Source organism: Maniola jurtina, chromosome 4 (genome assembly GCF_905333055.1).
Source record: "Maniola jurtina chromosome 4, ilManJurt1.1, whole genome shotgun sequence".
Taxonomy (NCBI): domain Eukaryota; kingdom Metazoa; phylum Arthropoda; class Insecta; order Lepidoptera; family Nymphalidae; genus Maniola; species Maniola jurtina.
In genome coordinates, this window is record NC_060032.1 from 3,443,181 (window position 1) to 3,466,541 (window position 23,361).

The following is a 23,361-nucleotide window of genomic DNA, read 5'->3' on the forward strand; positions in this document are numbered from 1 at the left end:
AACATTTACACGCGTCTGGTGATTACAAGAGCTGGTGCTAATCTACCCCAGCGGCTTGCGGCCGAAATTTCAAATCCATCTGGATCTAATCTATTGATTAGTTAGTACTTCTATAACTATGTATTTTCCAGGTACACGTTTTGAGATATACTATGATGTAAAAAAATGTAGTCTTTTTTGACAATCATGATCAACCCATGCCAGCCAACTACTGAGGTCGCGTCTCCTCTTAGAATGAGGATTTAGGTCATCATCACCGTCAAAGCAAGTGATATTATCCCCGACCCAAAAAGAGGGGTGTTATAAGTTTGACGTCTGTATCTGTGTATCTGTGTATCTGTCTATATATATGGCATCGTAGCTCCTACCTAAAGTAATGAACCAATTTTAAATTAGTTTTTTGACGTGACAATGTCTTATAATTCGATAGATCCGGCTGCACGCACGAAAAAACATGACTCACGCGGCGTTACCACGCTCTGAGGCGTTCCACGTAAGGCTTGAAGTGCAAGCGAGAGCGCGGAACGAGCGACAAAGAAGCACAATCGGCCTTTGTTGTCACGTTCAACTATCGTCAGCAAACCGACTTTACAGACAACCAATTTTTTTTTTGTTTGAAACGTGGCTTGATCAAGAGTGTTCTTAGCTATAATCCAAGAAAATCGGTTCAGCCGTTTGAAAGTTATCAGCTCTTTTCTAGTTACTCTAACCTTCACTTGTCGGGGGTGTTATAAATTTTTAATTTACACTGGTGATCACTTAGATGGTATATATTTTTTATGCCCCCTCATAATCTTTTCTTTATTCTTTGATAAACAGTTTTACTTGAGTAAAAAAAATTAAAGTTTATTTACTTGCTTTAAATTTGTAACCTTTCACAAACTATGTAAATAAACAGTTTTATCTGATACTATCTACTAGATTGCCACTAAGTAATTACAGTGGCAATCGGCATCATATTTATCGATGTAGGTACATCGACTAACCTCCCAAAATAGCCCTGATTATATTGTTCTTTCAATCAAGATTGTAACAAATGTATTAGCTTATTGCTTGGTGATACCTGATATTTCCGTCTCTAAACATAACAGTTCGTGATCATATCAATCGTAACTGCGCCAGTTCAGCCGTAAGTAGTATCGTCTCTAATTTCATTCGACACATCACGCCACATGGAATGTTTGATGATATGTTCTGTAGTGCTGTCGATAAACGAGATCATACTTATCGTAATGGCTCTGAGTCAGCCAGCCATCCAGCCTTGTTCCAGTTCCTTCTTCTGGTAACTCAACAGCTGTACCTACAATCAGCATGTATGTGAACTGCATCACGCCAAGTGGAATGAAGAATTAGATTTTTTTTTGAGCACAACAAGTGCTGTTGAGAGGACAATCAAGATTCCGACCGAGTTCGCAATGATCCAGCCAGTCATCCAGTTTTGCTCCAGCTTTTCCCTCTGTTTCGACAGTTGTATAGTCAACATGCATCACGATGAGTGGAGTGTAGGAAGATTTGTAGTGCTGTTGAAAAAAACTATTGAGATCAAGCCATAAATACCGATCGGTTTTGCACCCAGCCAGCCAGCCGCCCAGCCTTACCCCAGCTAATTCCTCTGGCATGCCAATAGTTTGCACAGTGAGTGAATATGTGAGCTGCATCACGCCGAGTAGACTGTAGATAGATTTGTAGAGCGTGACAAGCTCTGTTGAGAGAACTATTGAGATCATGCCATAAATACCGATCGGGATCGCACCGAGCCAGCCAGCCGCCCAGCCTTACCCCAGCTCCTTCCTCTGGCATGCTAACAGTTTGCATAATGAGTGAATATGTGAGCTGCATCACGCCGAGTAGACTGTAGATAAATTTGTAGAGCGTGACAAGCGCTGTTGAGAGAACTATTGAGATCATGCCATAAATACCGATCGGGATCGCACCGAGCCAGCCAGCCGCCCAGCCTTGCCCCAGCCCCTTTCTCTGGCGTGCCAACAGCTGCACAGTAAGTGCATATGTGAGTAGCATCACGCCAAGTGGAATGTAGAACGAGATGACGGACCCAATAGCTTTGTACAGAGGGTCTGGTATTTGGCAATTTCCGTCGATGAGAACTGATTCTTCGTTCTGTGAAATAAGTAATTTAATTAGGTATGTTATGCAGTTTCTCAATTTCGCAACGTAAATTTCATAATCCATATCCACAAGTATTTAAAAAAAAATTATAAACGCGAAAGTGTGTCTGTCTGTCTGCTAGCTTTTCACGGCCCGACAATTTAACCGATTTTAATGAAATTTGGGACAGAGTCAGCATGCGTCCAGGAAATTGATATTGGCAACTTTAATCCCGGTAAATTTAAGGGTTTCCACGGGATTCTTAAAAAAACGTTAATCCATTTGGACGAAGTCGCGGGCATCATCTGGTAATCTATACGCTGCTGAGCCGCGAGGCAGGAATATCCTTAGCTTAGTGGATAATAAAAGGGTATGTTCAAAGCAATAAACATAAGTTACAGCCTATTAATGTCCCACAGCTGGGCAAAGCCTCACTCATGAAAGAGAAAAATATAGAGCTTAGACATGAGCTGCTTTACTGCAACTACGTACTGAAATAAATAACGAAGACTTTTTGTACTTTAAAGTGCACTAAGCCTTTGTTATAAATTCACAAGAAAGAGAAAACTATTAAAGTGTCAACGCCCGGTCAATCGTTTCATGCAGGCTTTCAAGCGCCAGCATCGCCTAACCTACAAGTGAAGATGTCGTTTAACATGATACATGCTCTAAAAATATAAAAGATATATGCCGTTAAGAGCGAACGATAGTGAGCTTTTCTCCATACAAACGTATTCTGCTGTTTCCTTCGTGGATAATGTCTCTAGCAATGATTTTTTTCATAAAAATCTAGGTTATTTGTAAAATATTTGAGATCTAAAAGGCAATTTCAGAGCTTTGAGCAAGGCTTTGAGTTGAGTTGAGTCGATAGTGCGTTAACATCACATCCGAGTCAACATCAACTCTGAATCAATGTCATCCAAGTCAACGTCAAATGTTTGGTTTGCCCCAATGATCTCTTTGTATTTCCAATCTGTACACCTGGTTGGACGAAGCTCCTAAAAAAATGTTACTTAACTGTTCAAACTCAAACCTCCTACCAAAATTACTGGGTCTTTCTTTTGAGACTACTTATAATATAATGCACAAACGCTTTAGACGATAAACATTTGCAACCATAACGCCAGTTCAACGTAATTGCTTCAGTAACACACAGGCATTAAGTATGCAGGAACATGCATGCACGGCCTACCTGACGTCATTTAGGGCCTCTTATTTATTCAGTACTAGCTGACGCCCGCGACTTCGTCCGCGTGGATTTAGGTTTTTTGAAATCCCGTGGGAACTCTTTGGTTTTCCGGGATAAAAAGTAGCCTATGTGCTAATCCAGGATATTATCTATCTCCATTCCGAATTTCAGCCAAATCCGTCCAGTAGTTTTTGCGTGAAGGAGTAACAAACGTACACACACACACACACACACACACACACACACACATACAAACTTTCTCCTTTATAATATTAGTGTGATGCACTTGACACAAAGGTATACGAAAATATGTTCCTTTCACACCATAACCTTCACCTCTACTTAAGACGTCAATGGGTTTATTGATTTTATTTACTTACGACTTCACGAAATAATTGCAGTTTTCTTGGTATATTGTCACATGGGGCTATAAATGGCAAGGAGGGTTGTGTCAAGGGCACTTAGGTGATTATGTTTGATATTAATACCATGGAATATAACTATGACGTAACCTACTGTCACCATTCCAATTTTCACGGTTCCGTTCCTCAAAAGGAAAAAGGAACACTTAGAAGATCACTTCGTTATCAAAATCAAAACCTCAAAAGCTCAAAGGTTATAGGAACGGACTGAAACTGAAAAGACTCAACCACTTGTTGCAGTATTGTCGTATCCACTCCTAGCACAAGCTTTACGCTTAGTTGGAGGGGAAAGGGGAATGTTAGTCATGATTAAAATGATTAATATTCTTCTTTTTTAACCCCCGATCCAAAAAGAGGGGTGTTATAAGTTTGACGTGTGTATCTGTGTATCTGTCTGTGGCATCGTAGCTCCTAAACTAATGAACCGATTTTAATTTAGTTTTTTTTGTTTGAAAGGTGGCTTGATCAAGAGTGTTCCTAGCTATAATCCAAGAAAAACAGTTCAGCCATTTGAAAGTTATCAGCTCTTTTCTAGTTACTGTAACCTTCACTTGTCGGGGGTGTTATAAATTTTTAATTTACACTTGTTATCTAAAGGGTGCTTCCTGTAGAACTAGAATCACGAAAGCCAGGTAGATAGGTCATAATATTATTATAGCACGAGTGAATAAAATTCCGAAAACCGCGAATTTGTGGTTATATCAAAAAATATATTAAAATGTGTTAACGAAAAAATAATTAATTTACTAAATCACACATGGCAGTATCCGTCTTTAACTTGCAGTTTTGTATATATAAAAATTAAATTAAAAATTTAAAAAACCCCCGACACATAAACCTCTAAAAAGTAAAAAAATAAAAGGAAAGTATGTATGGGCCCTTTAAGAATAGTATAAATAGTAAAGTTTTTATCCAAGCGCTCATTGCGCCAGGGGACCGCTACCTATCATAAACTATGAAAGTCATGTGTTGTAGAAAGAATAGTCTTTAGCGGTCCCCCGACGCAACGAACGCTTGGATAAAAACTTTACTATTTATACTATTCTTAAAGGGCCCATACATACTTTCCTTTTATTTTTTTACTTTTTAGAGGTTTATGTGTCGGGGGTTTTTTAAATTTTTAATTTAATTTTTATTTCACGCTTTTTAAACTTTTATTCATAAATTACCGTTTATTTGTGCCATTCTAAAACCCAATTTCTATAATAATATAAATCCAATAAGGCAGCTAATATCTCTTCAAAAGTAACATCAATGTTATGTTAATTATACGTTCCATGAAATATTTTTGACCGAACATCACTAAATCAAGAAATATCTGAATGACTCACATAGTTTAACATGACCAAAACGAAATATCTCTTTCGAACATGTTGTTGCTTTAAAAATGTACCCATTTTACGTAGTCGTATAATAGTTCGCTTTTCAAGATATACCTACGATTAAATTGAAATCGACTTTCACCCGATGAAATAAGGAATAAAGTGGCTTGTATTTCATTTTGTTTGTTATTGCATGTCAAATTTTTATTTGACATAACTTTCAAAAACCGGTCAAGTGCGAGTCTGCCTCACACATGAAGAGTTCCGTACAAGTTTTTTTTTATGTAATGACAATTCAGTTGTCGGATTTTTCTGTTTACTTGGGCCACAGGAGTAGAGTGCTTGGGCTATAAGATATTGCTACCTGCCTTTCATGATTCTACGTAAACGGGAAGTACCCAATTTATAAGTTTTGATTCTCTTGAAAGATGACACACAGACAGACAACGAAGTGGTGAAGGAAAACATCGTCAGGAAATCTGCATGCTTAAGAGTTGGCCATAATGCTCCCTCAAAGGTGCGTGAGGTGTGCCAATACGTGCTTGGCCAGTGTGGTAGCTTCTCATTCTGAGAGGAGACTTGTGCTCAGTAGTGAACCGGCGATGGGTTGATTCTGATGATGATGAATTTTAAACGTATTTTGTCAAAGTAAATAAGCTGAGTTCAAGCAGATAAAATATAAAGAAGGTGCACCTAATGCATCATCCAAACCTGCGCGACAAAGCGACTACGATGCGGAAATCTCAGCCGCGCGGAGGGTCATCGCCTCCTACGATATTTAATGGTGCCATGCACACCTACGCGACTACATCTTTTTTTTTCTACAGATACGTACTGAACCCTAAAAATAGTTTGACTATGGTTTGGGTTTGGGTTGATTGTTCGTGGCCTTTGGTTGACTGTTGGATATTATAATGGAATTGATGTTTTCTCGTTTAACTGTGATATAATATTTTATAAATTAGAAACTCCGCGCCTACGATCCAAAGTATCGGAGTTTTCCAAAACATTATTTTCAAATAAATAATTATGTATCTAAGCAACGTCCATCTTGACAGCTTGACATTTGCCAATTGACATAATATTATGAACCTCTGTTACAATAGTGAAAGATCCCAGGGCCACCAGCCGTCACGTATTTTCTGACGAACGAAATGTGGACGATTGAGTAGTGTTAGTATGTACTAAGAACGCATGCCTACAGACCTGCTAGCTTGCTTAGACGGCCAATTTTCAGGTATCAGGTAATCAAGGTACATAAAAACATTACTTACCTCACGTAAATTCTCCAATTTTTTTAATTTTTAGCTGTTTTTTTTTATATTAATAATTAATTGACATAAGTAAACTATAAGAGAGTGAGAGAGAAGTCAATATATCCTAATACATGTCTTACTCAGTCTCATGCGCGTAGATAATGATGCCCTCGCGCTCAAACCCACAGAGGCATTAAAATTGAATTTAGGGGATGATTGGATCTGGATCGGTCTGTCTTCTTGTAAAAGGTTTTAAAATAGTTGTCTGGTGGACATATATAAAAATGGAGCATCAGAATTTACGTGCAGTTAAGTAATTACTTATTTTGGGAGCTTTAAAGCGTCTGCAAAGCAATACGGCCGACGCGGGAAGTGTCTGGGAGTATTGGCGACATATTTTTAAGGATATTGCCTAAAATATACGTAAAAATCAGTTTGGAGAATTTACGTGAGGTAAGTAATGGTTTTATGTACCTTGATTATCAGATACCTGAAAATTGGCCGTCTAAGCAAGCTAGCACGTAGGCTAGGCATGCTTTCTTAGTACTTACTAACACTACTCAATCGTACATATTTCCTGTGTCAGAAAATACGTAACCTCTGGTGGTCCTGGGATAAAAGTAATAAGAAAACCAGAAAAGAGCTGATAACTTCCAAACGGCTGAACCAATTTTTTTGGATTATAGCTAAGAACACTCTCGATCAAGCCACCTTTCAAACAAAAAAAACTAAATTAAAATCGGTTCATTCGTTTAGGCGCTACGAGGCCACAGACAGATACACAGATACACAGATACACAGATACACAGATACACAGATACACAGATACACAGATACACAGATACACAGATACACAGATACACACGTCAAACTTATAACACCCCTCTTTTTGGGTCGGGGGTTAAAAAGTGTAAGGTATATCTTGTACGATGGTACGGAACCCTTCGTGTGAGAGTCAGGCTCACACTTGACCGGTTTTATTCCGATACAAGTAACCCCTTGACTGCGATCTCATCTGGTGGTAAGTGGTGATGAAGTCTAAAATGAATTCCCAGTTTTCCCTCCCGGGAATTGAACCCGGGACCTTTTATAATACCACAGCGCGGCTCACCACTGCGATAAGGAGTTCTTCAAAAAAGTTTCTAGCATATTATTAATATCAAACTTAGTCTGATAGATCAGTCAGTCTGGACATTTTATAATGTGTATAGAAGAAGAGGATGTAAAATTCTACCTGAAGGTAGCCTGGATGGGTCAAGTAGTCAATTATATTCTCGCAATTATCCAAAAATATATCTTTAACACACCATATTATGACGGTATTCATAAACGCAAACCTTTGATATCCCAAAAAGCCTTTACAAAACTGGATTTGAATCAAACCTTTATGAATGACATAATACGCTGAAATTCATTGAAATAAAATTAATTTCCATGTAAGTAAATCATTTATGACGTATATTAAATTGTTCCTTTTATGGATGTCGTTTTAAATGGCTTAATTAGGATTTTGTACTAGCGAAATTTATATAAAGTTGATGCCTTGTAATGAAAAGTCGTTAATTATTTTATTAATGTACCTACTTCAAATCTTCTTACATAATAAAACTCTCAGACAACGCTCAGCTTATACCGGTAAATGCTTAGATAATGTATATAGATGAGCACAGAAGGAAAGGAATATTCCCTTAGGGTGGATTTACATTAGCAGCGAATCAAATCCAAGTTTTTCTTTCGAAAACTACGACAGTCGTACGAATTATCATTTATTTTGTTCGAATTTTTGTTTTACGTTTTTAACAGAGCTCTCTCCGTCACTTACTCCATACAATCGTAGTTCCCATTTCATTTGAATATTAAGCAACCAAAGTCCATGAAATTTTGCAGACATAGTCTAGAAACTAATATCTGTGTCTGTGGTGTTTTAGATTTTTCTAAAAATATGTAGTTTTAAAATTACAGGGGTTCAAAGATTTGTATTTTTCTTTAAAAAAAGGCCCAACTTTGTGCTCGTTTTTCTAGACAACGAAGCAATTTAATGAAATTTGGAAAAACCACAGACCTAGAAAATTTAATGAATATCATGCAGTAAAAAAATTATCGTTATATATTTTATATTGTTATAATTATGTTGGAACTACGAAAACCAGAAATTACACCCAGAAATCTTGAAAATTTCGTGCTGTCTCGATTTCTGCAAGAGGGGTGGTGAGGTGCGGGGGACGACCAACCCCCGACGGTGACGGGGGGCGGAACTGACAGTCTGAACTGGTCTAAACACACGGGCCACATTTAAACTACACCCGACTCTAAACTTGTCGATAGGTCTAACTAAATACACTGGTACATTTGAACTTGCGTTAGACGTATGCGTTACCTACTCAGACGTTGCCTGTAGATAAAAATATGTCTCATGTTTGCTGGCAATAGCGCATGCATCAAACCCTGCAAGTTGCACCTATTCCTCACGCAATACGCAATTCCTCACGCAATACGCACAGCTTTAATATTATAATTTTTGACAATGTATACTATATGTAATGCCATATCACAGGTCACTCTCTGATTTATTGCTAACAATTTACTTCCAAATCAATTCCAAATGCAAAGAAATCTAAGTGTGTTCAATTCACACTGCCCAATACCAGGACCTTAAATGACATAAATTCATTGATTAATAATCATATGTTGAAAATAAAGGAGAACCCCGTGTTTCTCGGTATAACGTTAGATGCAAAGCTTCTATGGAACACCCATATATCAACACTTGATGGTAAACTCAACTCTGCTGCTTACACTGTTAGAAAAATTCGACAGGTACTGACGTGGAAACTGCAAAAATTGTATATTTTGCCTATATTCACTGTATTATGTCTTACGGACTCTTGCTATGAGATAAAGCGATAGATATTGAGAAAAAAATGTATTACAGAAAAGGACAGGACGTGCAATTTATAATTTAAAACCGCGCGCTGCCATACAATAAAAATATAAGGAAATAAGTACCTTATTTATTATCTTATAGTAGCTTTTAAATATATTTACAACTAGCTAATGCCCACAGCTTTGCTCGCGTGGATTTAGGTTTTTGAAAATCCCGATCCTTTCATTTCCCAGAACAAAAGTTGCCTCTCCGTAATAGCCCGTCCCCGGGATGCAACTTGTTTCTGTATCACGTAAGAACATTTAAACGGATGATCCTTTTCAAATCCCGAGGGATCACCAGGATTTAGGAATGCAATTTCTTACAGCATCAGGGTTGAAGTCAACGACAAAGTATTTACTTGGTATAGATACCTTCAATATCAATTAATAATCAACACTTTTTAAATCCCATTAGCTTTAGTAGTCAGGTCCCCTGCAACATCAGGATTGAGGAGTTGGAATCCAAATTTTTTATTGAACAATGTCGCAAACTTTCTTTATCGATTAAAAAAACTAGCCAAAATTACGCAGTTAGGTTACCTGCCAAATTTCATGGTTTTGAGTCAACGGGAAGTACCCTAGAGGTTTTCTTGACACACACGACAGACAGAGAGATAGACAACAAAGTGATCCTATAAGAGTTCTGTTTTTCGTTTTGAGGTACGAAACCCTAGAAACGTAGGAACGGCATTCCGAACCAGTGGTAAATTTTTCTGACCATTCAAAAACACTTTGAAGTTTACCTAAAAGTTTACAGGAATAAAAATTAATCATTGTATTCCATTCCATTTCATTCTATTCCATTCTGTTCAAAGATAAATAGATTATAAAAATATTTGTCACCGAAACAATACCTAATTTACGATACATCAACCAATATCAACTTTACTGATGACAATCTGACTATTACCAAAGTGAACGACTACTATAATATCTATTATATACGACTAACATAATATGTATTATAAATTGTGTGCCGTTTGCATTCTCACTAAGTTCTCATTAAGTTTGTTTTATTTGGTTAAACTTTCTGGCATTTATATTGTTATGACGTTTAATTGGCAAACAGTCTGTTTATTGGCTGAAACTCAAAAATTCAGCCAATCACAACAAATAAAATATTTTAATAATGATTGATGCAGCTTTCTGTAATCGAAAACAAAATATTTGACATTAACTTGAATGTGACAGTGATTTCCGAGTAGGGTTGCCAGAGGCCCCGTATTTTACTGGTTACTGGTTGGTATTTCAGGATACAGAAACCCGTAATTATGAAAATAAAATATGAGGCAAATAAAACTAAATATTTTTAGGGTTCCGTACCTCAAAAGCAAAAAGGAAATAGGATCAATTCGCTGTCTGTCTGTCTGTCCGTCTGTCTGTCTTTCCGTCTGTCCGTCTGTCTGTCTGTCCATCTGTCCGTCTGTCCGTCTCTTCGTCTGTCATGTGTTCATGAACAAATATTAGTATTTTCAATTTTCAAAGTAACTAAATATTAAATCAAGTGGGTTATTATATGAAAGGACTTTACCAGTACATTCTAAGACAGATTTTTATTTATTTTTATGCATATTTTTTTTAATGCATAACAGTTTTGATTTCTTGTGTAAAATGTCGAAATAAAATACCCGAATACGGAACCCTCGGTGCGTGAGTCTGACTCGCACTTGGCCGGTTTTTTACAAATTCAGCCGGGCTGGCTTGCGAAACCAAACGCTGACGTTATGTCCAGTAGAAAGAATACATATTTTCCTTGTGCGACAATGCGTAGAATAATACCTGCGTAGCCGAAACCCACTCGATTTTGATCATGGCCGTAGCCAAAGAGGCGGAGGTTGGTTTTAGGATCTAAGCCTTTTTTATACAAGTTAGCCCTTGACTTTAATCTCTCCTAGTGGTAATAGTGCAGTCTAATTTCTTGGCCGGTAGGGCCATACTAACCATATAACTAGCCATGACCCAAGCCTCCCACCAGACCAGAAATTTAGAAATGGCCACTGCGTCTGGGAGACCGTCAAAAACCTAAACCTAAAATAATACTTACACTATTTCTTGCATTTGCTTACCAATTTTTTTTGGAAATATATCAAACATTTCGCGCTCGCTTCACTCGCGTTTTGAATTTGTATTACTTGGTGTATGCCCCGCAATTTCGTCTGCATGAATTTAGGTTTTTAAAAATTCCGTGGGGGATTTTCCGGGATAAAAGGCTTATGTTCGTTTCTGGGGTGCAAGTTACCTCTGAATAGTAAGTATCAAAATTTTGGTAAAGAAGTATCTTGCTATGGCTAAACTCGTTTCCCTTTCACTTATTTTTTTCTGTATTGAACCAAAAACACTTACGCTCACTGCGCTGCGCTTTTTCATTGTTGTATTTTATTCCACTATCAAATTGAAAGGCGAAATTCAACTAACCAGGTAATTAGCCCATAAAGTTGAGCGAACGTATTTTTCCTCATGACAGGATTCAGTTCCGGCCCTGATAAAACCTCTCCCGAAATCAATTCCTGGCTACGGCCATGGTATTGATACTTTGAAGGTGGAATTACAAGTTAAATGTAATTTTAAGTTAACATGCATTTTGTTTTACAAAATGAAGAGTTTTTAAAAGCTATTGAAATAAATAAATAATCTTTTATTTAAAACCACATTGCAAACACAGTTCACCGATCAAGACCCGGCAACATACAGAGAAAAAATACAAAACATACAAATAAACTGAAATATCTAAATAAGCTTTCAGAGAGAACCACCGCCTATTTCTTCAAATACAATAATAAACAATACAATAATACAACAATATATAAGAAACAATGTCTCCCGTAAACAAATCTAAACCCCGTACTTTTGATGGTGGTAGCCTGTAAATCTAAAAGAGGCAGGTGGCAACCCTACACCTACCCTACACCTAGACAGAATGAAAAATTTGTTTTCATTACTCGGCAGGCCTACTGCCAAAGTTTGACAGAAAGTGTGGCGGTAGTTGTGACCTCTGATTGGCCGACTCTCTTTCACTATTTGCTAAAATTGATGATTGCAACAACAATTTTTGCTTTTTTGTAATCGAAAACAGAACACGGACGTCAAACAGGTTGACTAATTGCAATCATTTCTGACCGGCTAACATTGTTCCGCTAGTGGCTCAAACTCACTGTCGCAGCAAGAACATGGTAAATTCAGCCAATCACAGCAATTTGAATTGGATATCACAAATGTACCGATCTAGGAACCGAGAATGCACGAACCAGGGCAAATAGAGATAAGAACAATAATATCATACGTAGGAAATCGACGGGGGCTTGTTGACAAGTATCCTCTTAAGCACGTAGAACCTGAGGATGTTTCGTAAAATTTTATAATTTCATTTCGGTTCGGTGGCAAAATGAATTTACCCTACGGGGGTTAAATAATAGATGAGCAGAAATCCCATAGAGCATAGTAAAGAAATGAAATGAAATTCCTGAATTCCTCTGGTGCTGCAAATGTTCATGGGTGGCGGTAATCACTTAACGACAGGTGACCCGCCTACTGATTTGCTCGCTATTTTTACTTTAAAAAAAAAATACTTATCTTTTTAACTAAAATTAACTAAGGTGAATGACTGGGAGACGTTGGATATAACCAGAACAAAATCGTGTTCTTTGGAAATCCTGGCAAGAGACCTGTGTTGAACAGTGAACATTTACTTCAGTACTATATTTCATTGAAAAAGTAACAGAACAAACTTTCGCAGCTTTAAATAACTAAAAGAGAATGCCCGTGACTTGGTCTGTGTGGAATGTGGATATAGGATTTAAAAAAATCTGCGGGAACAACAGATAAAATCGGGATAAAAGAATGTAAATAAGTGAAAATTAGTAACAAATAATATATGAGAGTAATTATTAGTGTGTTGAGTGAAGTGATAAAATAAATTAGTGCGATTATACTGATTTGCTCTTTTTATTTAAACCCACTGTTTCAAGAAGCTTATGTGTTAGTTAATTCAAGGTATAAGTTATCCTTATTCTAAAATTTCAGCCAAATCTGTTCAGTAATTGTGGCGTGAAGAATTAACAAACATCTTTATTCAAATCCAAGCTTTCACTTCCATAATATTAGTAAGAATAAGTATGTACTTATAATTATAGTCTAAAAATATCGACTCAAAGTTTGTAGAAGTAATAAGTCTTATCTTTTACTCGAAACGCAAATAGCTTAATTGCTATTCTAATCAATCACAGCGAAAGCCTGAAAATAAGCCTGGCTGTTAGGTGTCGAAGTGATGACAGAAGTTTAAACAACCCATTAATACTACTATTCATCAGCTCATTAAGAGAAGTGACCCTAGCACTAGCAGCCTAGCACGTTCCCTAGCGCTTTCCATACGAAAGCAATTTGGTTCTCATTTGAATACTAACCAATCAAACTCAATGAAATTTTGTAGAATGTAGACACGTTCTATAACTCAAAATTTAATAAACCCCCGACACAAAAACCTTTATAAAAAAACTAGAAAAGAACTGATAACTTTCAAACGGCTGAACCGATTTTCTTCGATTATAGCTAAGATCACTCTCGATCAAGCCACTTTTCAAACAAAAAAAACTAAATTAAAATCGGTGCATTCGTTTAGGAGCTACGATGCCACAGACAGATACACACGTCTAACTTATAACACCCCTCTTTTTGGGTCGGAGGTTAAAAAACAAAATATTTGAGTAAAGATTCGTATGTTAATCTTTGAGCCCGTGTAATTTTAAAACTACAGATTTTTACTGAGATTCGGAAAACAACAGACACAGACATTTGTTTTTAAAACGTATCTATTTATATCTTGATTCTAACCTCCACGCCCTTAAATTGGTTTTTGATCAGTTAAAACAAATTGTGTTATTTTTGCCTGAACTTACAGGTACACTTCAGGCAAAGCGGTATCGATCAGTCTTGTCGAGAACAATTTAATTATTGAAGAGAAAAGGCCATGTATATTGCTAATTACGTGTTACCTGCATATTTTATTATTATTACGTAGGTATATGTTATCGGAAATGTATAACTCTGAGCAGATTTAGAAAATATGTTACATAGTTTACCTAGGGATTTTTATTTCATACATTTCCTAGGAGTTCTATACCTATACCGAAATATGTGTAAATCCGGTAACTTTGTATTATAGTGAAAGGTATTTAAATTTCAGATGTCTTTTATTCAATATACGGAATAGACAGTATGGACGGACATAGTTTACTGCGTAGATTAATTATAGCAACGTTGCAACATACTCGTAGAAGCGATCTACGGCCGTAGCAGTAGATTGCTACGACTGTGTCTAAGTACATTTTACTCTAATGACTACATCTTCATTTAAGACAAGGCTTAGGATAGGCTTCGTCATCACGTTAGCGTTGAGGCATTCCATCTACCCGACGTAAAAAAAATATTTCAAGACAATTAAGTACAAAATTATAAAGACGAAAGTTTATGATTGTGTTTATGTCTATGTGTATTCGTGTGTGTGGCTGTGTGTATGTGTGTGTGTGTGTGTGTGTGTTCGTCTGAATGTTGGTTTGTTACTCCTTCACGCAATAACCACTGAATGAATTTGATTTAATGGAATGGAGATAGATTGTACCCTAGTTTATTATATTCCAGACCCGTCCCTATGAATATTTTATAAAGTGTTGATGTTTTATTTTTATGTTTAACGATTGTTTTCGTTGTGTCATAAAAAATATCTTTCACTCTATTTGGGTCGTAATATGTCTCACTACGAAGGTTCGTCATTTCTTTCATTAGTCACATTATGGTAGGGGTTTTCTCTAGATAAATATGTGATGAGTTCCTAGATATTTATATGTGATGCTTATGTTTATACCTATTTTATGTAAGCTGAAAATTTCACCCTAGCTTCATTATTCAAATAAGATAAAATCTACATACGTGTAGAGAAAATGTAGGATCAAATCGTTGCATATTTATACTAAAGATTTAACTCCGGAAAGTTGGCTTCGTTAATTCAGTTTGTTAATGACACAGTTAATAAACGTGCGAAACTTTCTATCAATTAATAATGAAAATAACCAACTTTTTACTCAACTGTGGCGGTTATGTGTTTAACCTGTATGCACGTATATTCGTTTCTATTTCCTCTCATAACTACTCAACGGCTAAACCGATTTTGATAAATGATCGTCATTAGATTTGTCTTGATAGCGCGAGGTCACTGGATATAAATTTCTCAAAAAAGCAAAATGGTGAATTTAATGATTGATTTTAAATCACCTAAAGAGGTTGATTGAAATGTTCATTGAAAATGTTCTCAGATTCGAAATATTAACGATTTTCCAAAGTTTTATTCATTTTAAATCCGATTATGTTTCTATCACTCAAAATTATGACTGTGTTGTATGATAATGGCTTTTTAAAACAGAGCTATTAAGTAAGCTTGATTTTTTTGTTATGAAATTATACTAATACTAGCTGATGCCTGTGACTTCGTTCGCGTGGATGTAGGTTTTTGAAAATCCCGAGGAAACTCCTTAGTTTTCCGGCATAAAAAGTAGCCTATGTGCTAATCCAGGGTTTAATCTATCTCCATTACACAGCCCAATCCATTCAGTAGTTTTTGCGTGAAGGAGTAACAAAAATACACACACACTTACACACAAACTTTCCCCTTTATAATATTAGTGTGATTATTAAAGTTCTACTTTACTTTACTTTCACAAAAGTAATGATGTAAAGTGCATGTGCAAGTGATAAGTAAAACGTTACCACGCTTTTTGGTGTCGCTTATTACTATTATTTAATAGTCCTTTCAGATTAAGTCTATATTCTCCTTTTAGCTGCAACTAAACTTAAAAACTACGAGAACCTAGGTACGGCAATACCATGAAGTTTGATCCTAGATCGATCGTTTCGAATTTCAGTCTAACCCATTATTATTCGATACTTTTTACTGTTTGTATAAAGCTATCGAAAATGTGAAAGGTCGTTACTTGATCTAAATTTTTTGTAGCAAAGACGTAAGGTATGCTTTTAGCAATATTATCAAGCTGGCGCAATAGTTGAGTCGACATTTTTTCTTACAATAATATCTTACTACTAATCTTCGTAAGGGGTCTCTATTTTTTGAAGGTATAAGGTATGTCGCTAGGCGTACTTGTATATATAATATGTGTCACACACATAAATACATGAATTTGACTTTACTGTTTGAAATGCAAGCTTTGCCTATCTAGAGTTTTATAACATCTTTGCTTCCTTCTAACAATAAATAATTAAAAAGATTTGAAATAAAAGAAAAAAATAACAAAATAAAATCTCTTTGTCGAAACTAAATGTAGGTGTCACCAGCATAACAAAGTTCAATTATTAAAATTGTTTATTAAATTATTTTATTCCTGTTGGTCTTTAATCCGGATTATTCTTTATCCTTTTTATCCTTTCCTATCTTGGTTATTTATTGCTAGGTACAATTTTTGTTGCTAGATTAATTTAATAAAAAAGCGTATATAGATTTTCTCTTTCTTGTGGATTATTTTTATGATTTCAAAACTTATTTGCTGTAAAAATCGATGACTATTTTTTGTTTACCTTCGAATACATAAGGCTCAAAGGCAGGCTCATGGCAGTCGATAGTATCCATACAAAGACGATCTTGATGGTCACCCTCTTTCTTGTCTTGTTTCTTCCAAACCTCATCGGGTATCGTAGTGAGAGGTACCTGAAAGTAATAATCCATATAATAATCTAGAAAAGGGCATAACCAATCTTTATATTATGTAATATTCAAAAGGATAAACTGATTGACTGACATTATATGAACCGTTGGGTCTAGATTTGGGTTTTTTCATAATGTTACAAAAATACGTCTAGATGAAAAATTAAGTAGGCACGAAGTTGGGATCGAAGTTACTTCAAAAAGTTAGTCGAATTTTTATTTTCGTAATTTATCTTGTAGGTATTCTGATAGAGCTAAAAGAGTATTAAAAAGGTCGCCAAATTTTACCTACTAAGTTATATGTAACTCGTTTTCTTATTGTATTTCTGTATCTTTTTTAACCCCCGACCCAAAAAGAGGGGTGTTATATGTTTGACGTGTGTATCTGTGTATTTGTGTATCTGTGTACCTGTCTGTGGCATCGTAGCTCCTAAACTAATGTACCGATTTTATTTTAGTTTTTTTTGTTTGAAAGGAGGCTTCATCGAGAGTGTTATTAGCTATAATCCAAGAGAATCGGTTCAGCCGTTTGAAAGTTATCAGCTCTTTTCTAGTTACTGTAACCTTCACTTGTCGGGGGTGTTATAAATTTTTAATTTATACTTGTTTATTCCGTGATGTATTCAGTAAGTACATAAGTGTTGAATACACTTTTTCATAAAATTAATTGTCTAGACATCCCCTTTGAAAAAAATGGTTTTTTTTCCTCTACGTATAACTTATTGTAAAGCTTGTACTAGAAGTAAGTAAGTACACGACAATAGTGCAACGGGTGTGGTTTGAACCGGCTACCTTTCAGATATCGTCCTCTCCTTAACCGATGAGCTATTGTCTCTATATCTAACCTAACCTATCGTCGTAAATTTAAAATATCCCGATTACATTTTCCACTCATGTTAAAGGATATCGCATTTCCACACGCGCTTATTAAATTGGCTTCAGTTTTCAAGACAGCATTAGATTTCCCACGGGAGGCTCGCTCTTTGCGCAGAATTACTGCCATAATAATCCTGTTAGGAACATAGCACAGTATATGTAGGCTCATGAAAGGGTTTAACGGAATCGATAGCAAAAGTTAAAAACTTAGTTTTAAATCTTTCTTATTAATTTAAAATTTAGTCATTATTTCCCAATATGAGGGTTTTCATACTCATTCGCATCTGATTTAAATACTGACAAAATTAAAACATTTTCTTTTAATGTACTACGTGTTTTAACTAGAGTATTTTTCAATATAAACACGTTTTAAGATCGTTATCAGCCAGTATGCATCCATTGTTAGACATTATAGCGTCAATTTTAGGGATTTCGTGCAATCAGTGCCAGCCACTTTTCTGTTTTTCTACTTATTTTGAGATAAATTTCATTTTTTGATTCAATCTTCGCGATTACATTAAGGTATAGGTAACAAGTGTAAATTAAAAATTTATAACACCCCCGACAAGTGAAGGTTACAGTAACTAGAAAAGAGCTGATAACTTTCAAATGGCTGAACTGATTTTCTTGGATTATAGCTAAGAACACTCTCGATCAAGCCACCTTTCAAACAAAAAACTAAATTAAAATCGGTTCACTAGTTTAGGAGCTACGATGCTACAGACAGGTACACAGATACACACGTCAAACTTATAACACCCCTCTTTTTGGGTCGGGGGTTAAAAATGGCTTAAAACATTATTAAATTCACATGTGGTATGTGTTGTTGTCATTTTTTTATTTACACTGAAAATAAGTTGTGATACTAGTATATAGGTTTTATACGAAACTTACTAGTTTTTACAACTATATTAATTGAAAAAAAGTTTGATATTTAACATGCTTTGACAATTGCTACACAGTTTTGATGAAAACTAATATGGTTTCTTGTTTGTAAGTGTAAACTAGGTTAAAGCGTTTCATCTTCGACAAAACATAAATTTCGAGTAACGACCAATATAATGCGAGCTATGACACCATACGATTTATGTCCAAATATTGTTAGCTTCACTGGTATTTATGTACACAAATGTTTACGAAACTTGGTCGGGATTCTGCAGCTATAAATTGGAGCTGCCTATTATTTTAAACTACTAGGGGATGTCCGCGACTTCGTCCGCTTGGATTTAGATTTTTAAAGATCCCGTGGGACTGTTTGATAATCAGAGATAAAAAGTTGCCTATGTCAATTACATAGACGCAAGCTACCTCGGTACCAAATTTCATACAAATGGATGGGTCTTTAGGAATCTCGTTGGGAACTCCGGGATAAAAAGTAGTCTATATCCGTCCCCGGGATATAAGCTAACTCTGCAAACTTCGTTAGAATCGGTTAAACTGTTGGGCCGTGAAAAGGTAGCAGACAGACAGACAGATAGACTTTCACATTTATAATATTAAGTATGGATTAGCAAGATTAAGTGGCAGTGGATAGGCCATGATCGAGGCGATGGCCGTTGGAGCCGGAGTGAAGACCGCTTAAAAGCAAGCGTAGTGTGGGACGCCCTCCAGCATGATGGACCGACGATATAAGGAGGCTGGCGGGAAGTGGCTGGATGAGGAAGGCTGAGGATCGGGTGTGGTGGCGCTCTTTAGGGAAGGCCTATGTCCAGCTGTGGACGTCCACAGGCTAATGATGATGATGATAATGATTATTTTAAAAGGTAACATACCTATCGACGCTGATGGTGCAAAGATGCATGATAGAAGCTGTGCAGAGTAGTACGTCTAGACAGATCCAGGTTAGACAGTACACAGCCGGCAACGGGAAGTAGCCTGCGAACAAAAATTGAAAATGAAAAATTTCAAAAAATCCTGATTTATTTCCCAGTTCTTGGACTTTACTTGAGAAAGGTCAAAATACGCTCTATAAATCTCTACCTTAAACATACTTTTAAGGAACTCGAAGACTACTTCAAATCAAATATTTAAATATTTAAACCTAATAGGTTTTCAAATTCTAGTTTGGAAAGCAGATTTACTGAGAAGAGTCTCTTTAATTAATTAATCTCTCTAGTTAATTACTCTTAATAATGATGTTATCTGATTTTAGCATTATTAGGTTTGCATTCACGGAGGGAAAACCCACAGCTTCCATACAACTCTGTGAATTAAAACGAATAAGAAAAACTTTAATATCAACGAAAACTCAAACCGAACCTCTAGAAAATCCGAAATGTAGAACCTTGAGATTATATTTTACTAGCTGACGCCCGCGACTTCGTCCGCGTGGATTTAGGTTTTTCGAAATCCCGTGGGAACTCTTTGGTTTTCCGGGATAAAAAGTAGCCTATGTGCTAATCCAGGATATTATCTATCTCCATTCCGAATTTCAGCCAAATTCGTCCAGTAGTTATTGCGTGAAGGAGTAACAAACATACACACACACACACACACACAAACTTTCGCCTTTATAATATTAGTGTGATAACGTAGACCCCTACTTTAAAAAGACTGTCCACCTGAGCTAAGCGGGGTAAGTCAGCTTGTTAAATATAAATACGCGTTGAAATAAGAACTTTGCAATAGAGATCATTTCCTTATTTTTGGAATCAAATTAAAAGAATTTCAATAAGTCTTGTAAAATAAATTAGGTGAAGATCTTTCGACGTCTTCAGAATCTTGTGAAATACAATATTTTATCATAGCATTCATTTTTACGAAAGGTATCCTCTATAAACCTCGAACAGGTCTCTTATAATAATGATTACGGAATATGTATTGTTACCTAAGAGCACAATAAGAAGAAAAAAAGTCGAAAATATACGACAAATAAATCCTAATAAGAGAATTCGACCGCGAAATCCCAATCGGCTTGTACAATGAAGAACCGTCCAGACGTTTCATTATGGACCAGACTTTTGTCTGTCACTGGATGATTAATTTCTTCGGTTTTAATTTTTTTTTAAATACTTGTGGTTAAGATGTCGGCCTTTGACGGGGCTAGTCAGGGTCCGAAGGTCGAACCCAGACACCTCTAACTTTTCGGAGTTAGAGTTTTGAGCAATACCTACTCAATGATTTTAACTCTAACTATAGAGGTATGGCTGAACTTGAGCATTAAAACAAGGACTTTTAGGTTCACTTTAATGTGTTTCGACGTTCGAGAGTCAAAGTTGGAGAGATGTAAAGAGTCTCATACTAAGCACACAGTAGCCTAGTATAAAAAATTTGACATCGCATAAACATAAATTGAATTCAAGTGTAAAGTGGTTAACTATGTAAATTAGACTTTAACGATGTTGTTTCAAAGGTCAAGTTCGTACATCTAAAACCAGCGTTCCAGGGGTGACTCCTCTAAAATCAATGGTGAAAACGTTGTCTAAAAAAATCTATGGTACTGAATTATTGAGTTTAAATCTTCTTCAGAAGACTTCAGGTCCATTTTATACTACACTGATGTTATTTTGTTTCATTCTCAGGCATGCAGATTTCCTCACGATGTTTCAAACAAGTGAGTAAACTTTTACACCAAGGAATTTAAGGTCCGTTATACTTTGTCGTTATTGTGTATCGACACGCAAATTCTATTAACGTTGGACGGCAATATGAAATTAAGGGCATGTTTTTTTTTTTTTTTTTTCTCTTGTTTGGCTTTACAAAGATTAGCCAATGTCAAGTTTGTAGTTATTTGTAACAAGTTAGTTGAACTATACAAGTATGGACCCCGTCTGTGCCAGCGCTCGCCGACATACGCACGGCACCCCCTTAGAGCGCTTCAAAAAGGCAGAGCACGCCCGCCAGCTAACACCAACACAGACGAAGTCAGGCATGTTTTATATTGATTATGATTTTATTTAGACAGCTATACGCGAGTTCCTGAAACGCTGAAGCCTGAAATGTCACCCTCCAGGGAAATAGACGTCATTTGTTTCCAACAAATAAAGAAAGGCTAGGTATTTTATTTCGTAAAAGATAAATTATGCCTACTCTGCGAAACCAAATTGAATTACAAAGTTAGGCAGGCACTAGGTACTAAGGTCATGTACCTAATCACGAACAATCTTGGTAGCAATCTGAGTAGTCAGTAGCATTCCTTGATGTAATTGCATGATTTAACTTCAGATTACTGGGAGTACACTAATTTAACGAAGTAACTTTTAGATCTTTTTGCAGAGAGCTTTCAAATTAATGGAGGTGCCTATACCTACATCAGGTTTAAAAAGTTAAGCTGGTATGAGAAATTTTTGATTACAAAGACGAGATTGGTACCTACTACTTATAATAAACATTTTGAAGTAAGCATGTCTTTTACTCTTGCTACATTAATTGCATCATCTATACATAACAAGTAATATAAAAGTTTTCAAAAATATCCTGAGTTTATAAGACCCGCCATTTTGTTTTTTTTTTGCAATATATACTTATATATGGTATGGTATGGTATGGTATATAAACCATCAAGACGAATTCAATGACGTATCATTCATCAAAATCGGTTGAGCAGTTGAGCTCCCTTTCCTCCTTACTTGAAGGAGAAATATTAATCTAAAGGTCTCTAGTAACATTATGCACGCTCTCCGTGTTTTACTCAAGTTTATCAACTGTAGTTTCTGTAGTAGGTTTTTATAAGGCTAACTTTGTAAGCGAGTCTGATTTAAGTGGTCACTTAAGTGTAAGAAATAATTGGACAGTTTTCAACTTACACTAGTTTTACGTCATAAAATGAACCTACTGACAAAATTTCAAGTTTCTTACTTCTAAAGGCTGTGCGTTGACGGCTAAGATATCAGTCAGTTAGTCAGCCAGTCATAATACTCGAGACCTATAGCTTAATGCGCTCTCCAATACACGTGAAAATATAAAGCCGATATAAAAACCAAATACTTATTCATGAAATAATCGTAGATCGACTTCCGATTCGAATAATTTAAAACAAATCACAAAATAAACCAATCAAGTGCGAGTCGGACTCGTTCGCGAAGGGTTCCTTACCATCGTACAGGAAATACCTCTTTTTACCCGACTACGGCAAAGCCGAAAGGAAGGGTTATGATTTTAGCAGTCTATGTATTTTGTGATGTAGGATCAGCGACAGAGCTAAGTTTGCACCCTTCCATAGTTGCTTACACTGGCGGGTATAAGAAACCTTTGTCGCTTGTGAGGCGCGAGAATCCGTAGACATGCATAACGACTAGGCGAACGTGCACGCCATGCAAGCGGTATGCCATGTCTCATACAATTCCATACATCACAACGCAATGGTACGCGCTACGTCTACGCTTACGCGACGCATACGCGGCCTGTGTGGCCGGCGCTTTACTCGTGCTATAAGATATTGCTACCTGCCAAATTTCATGGTTTTAGGTAAACGGGAAGTACACAACAGGTTTTGATTCTCTTGACGGGCTTAGACAGACAGACAGATAACGAAGTGATCCTATAAATCCTTTGTTAGGTACTCTGAAGACAACGAACCCTAAATAACAGGAAGTACATCGTTATTCAAGTAAGTAAATAG

The 23,361-nt window shown here is 36.3% G+C and overlaps 1 protein-coding gene across 3 annotated transcripts in view; it reads right to left on the reverse strand.

The window, feature by feature from the left end:
- The window catches only part of LOC123864644 (5-hydroxytryptamine receptor 2C), a 114,990-nt gene that overhangs the window by 16,542 nt on the left and 75,087 nt on the right, over positions 1-23,361 (reverse strand). For 2 of the 3 annotated variants that reach the window (XM_045905247.1, XM_045905250.1), the window contains exons 3-5: positions 19,574-19,676; positions 16,799-16,928; positions 1,920-2,118 (exon numbers count right to left, since the gene is read on the reverse strand). In XM_045905247.1, the coding sequence (XP_045761203.1) occupies positions 1,920-2,118; positions 16,799-16,928; positions 19,574-19,676 (432 nt within the window). The remainder of the gene's footprint in view (positions 1-1,919; positions 2,119-16,798; positions 16,929-19,573; positions 19,677-23,361) is intronic. The other variant, XM_045905249.1, reaches the window with a different exon arrangement.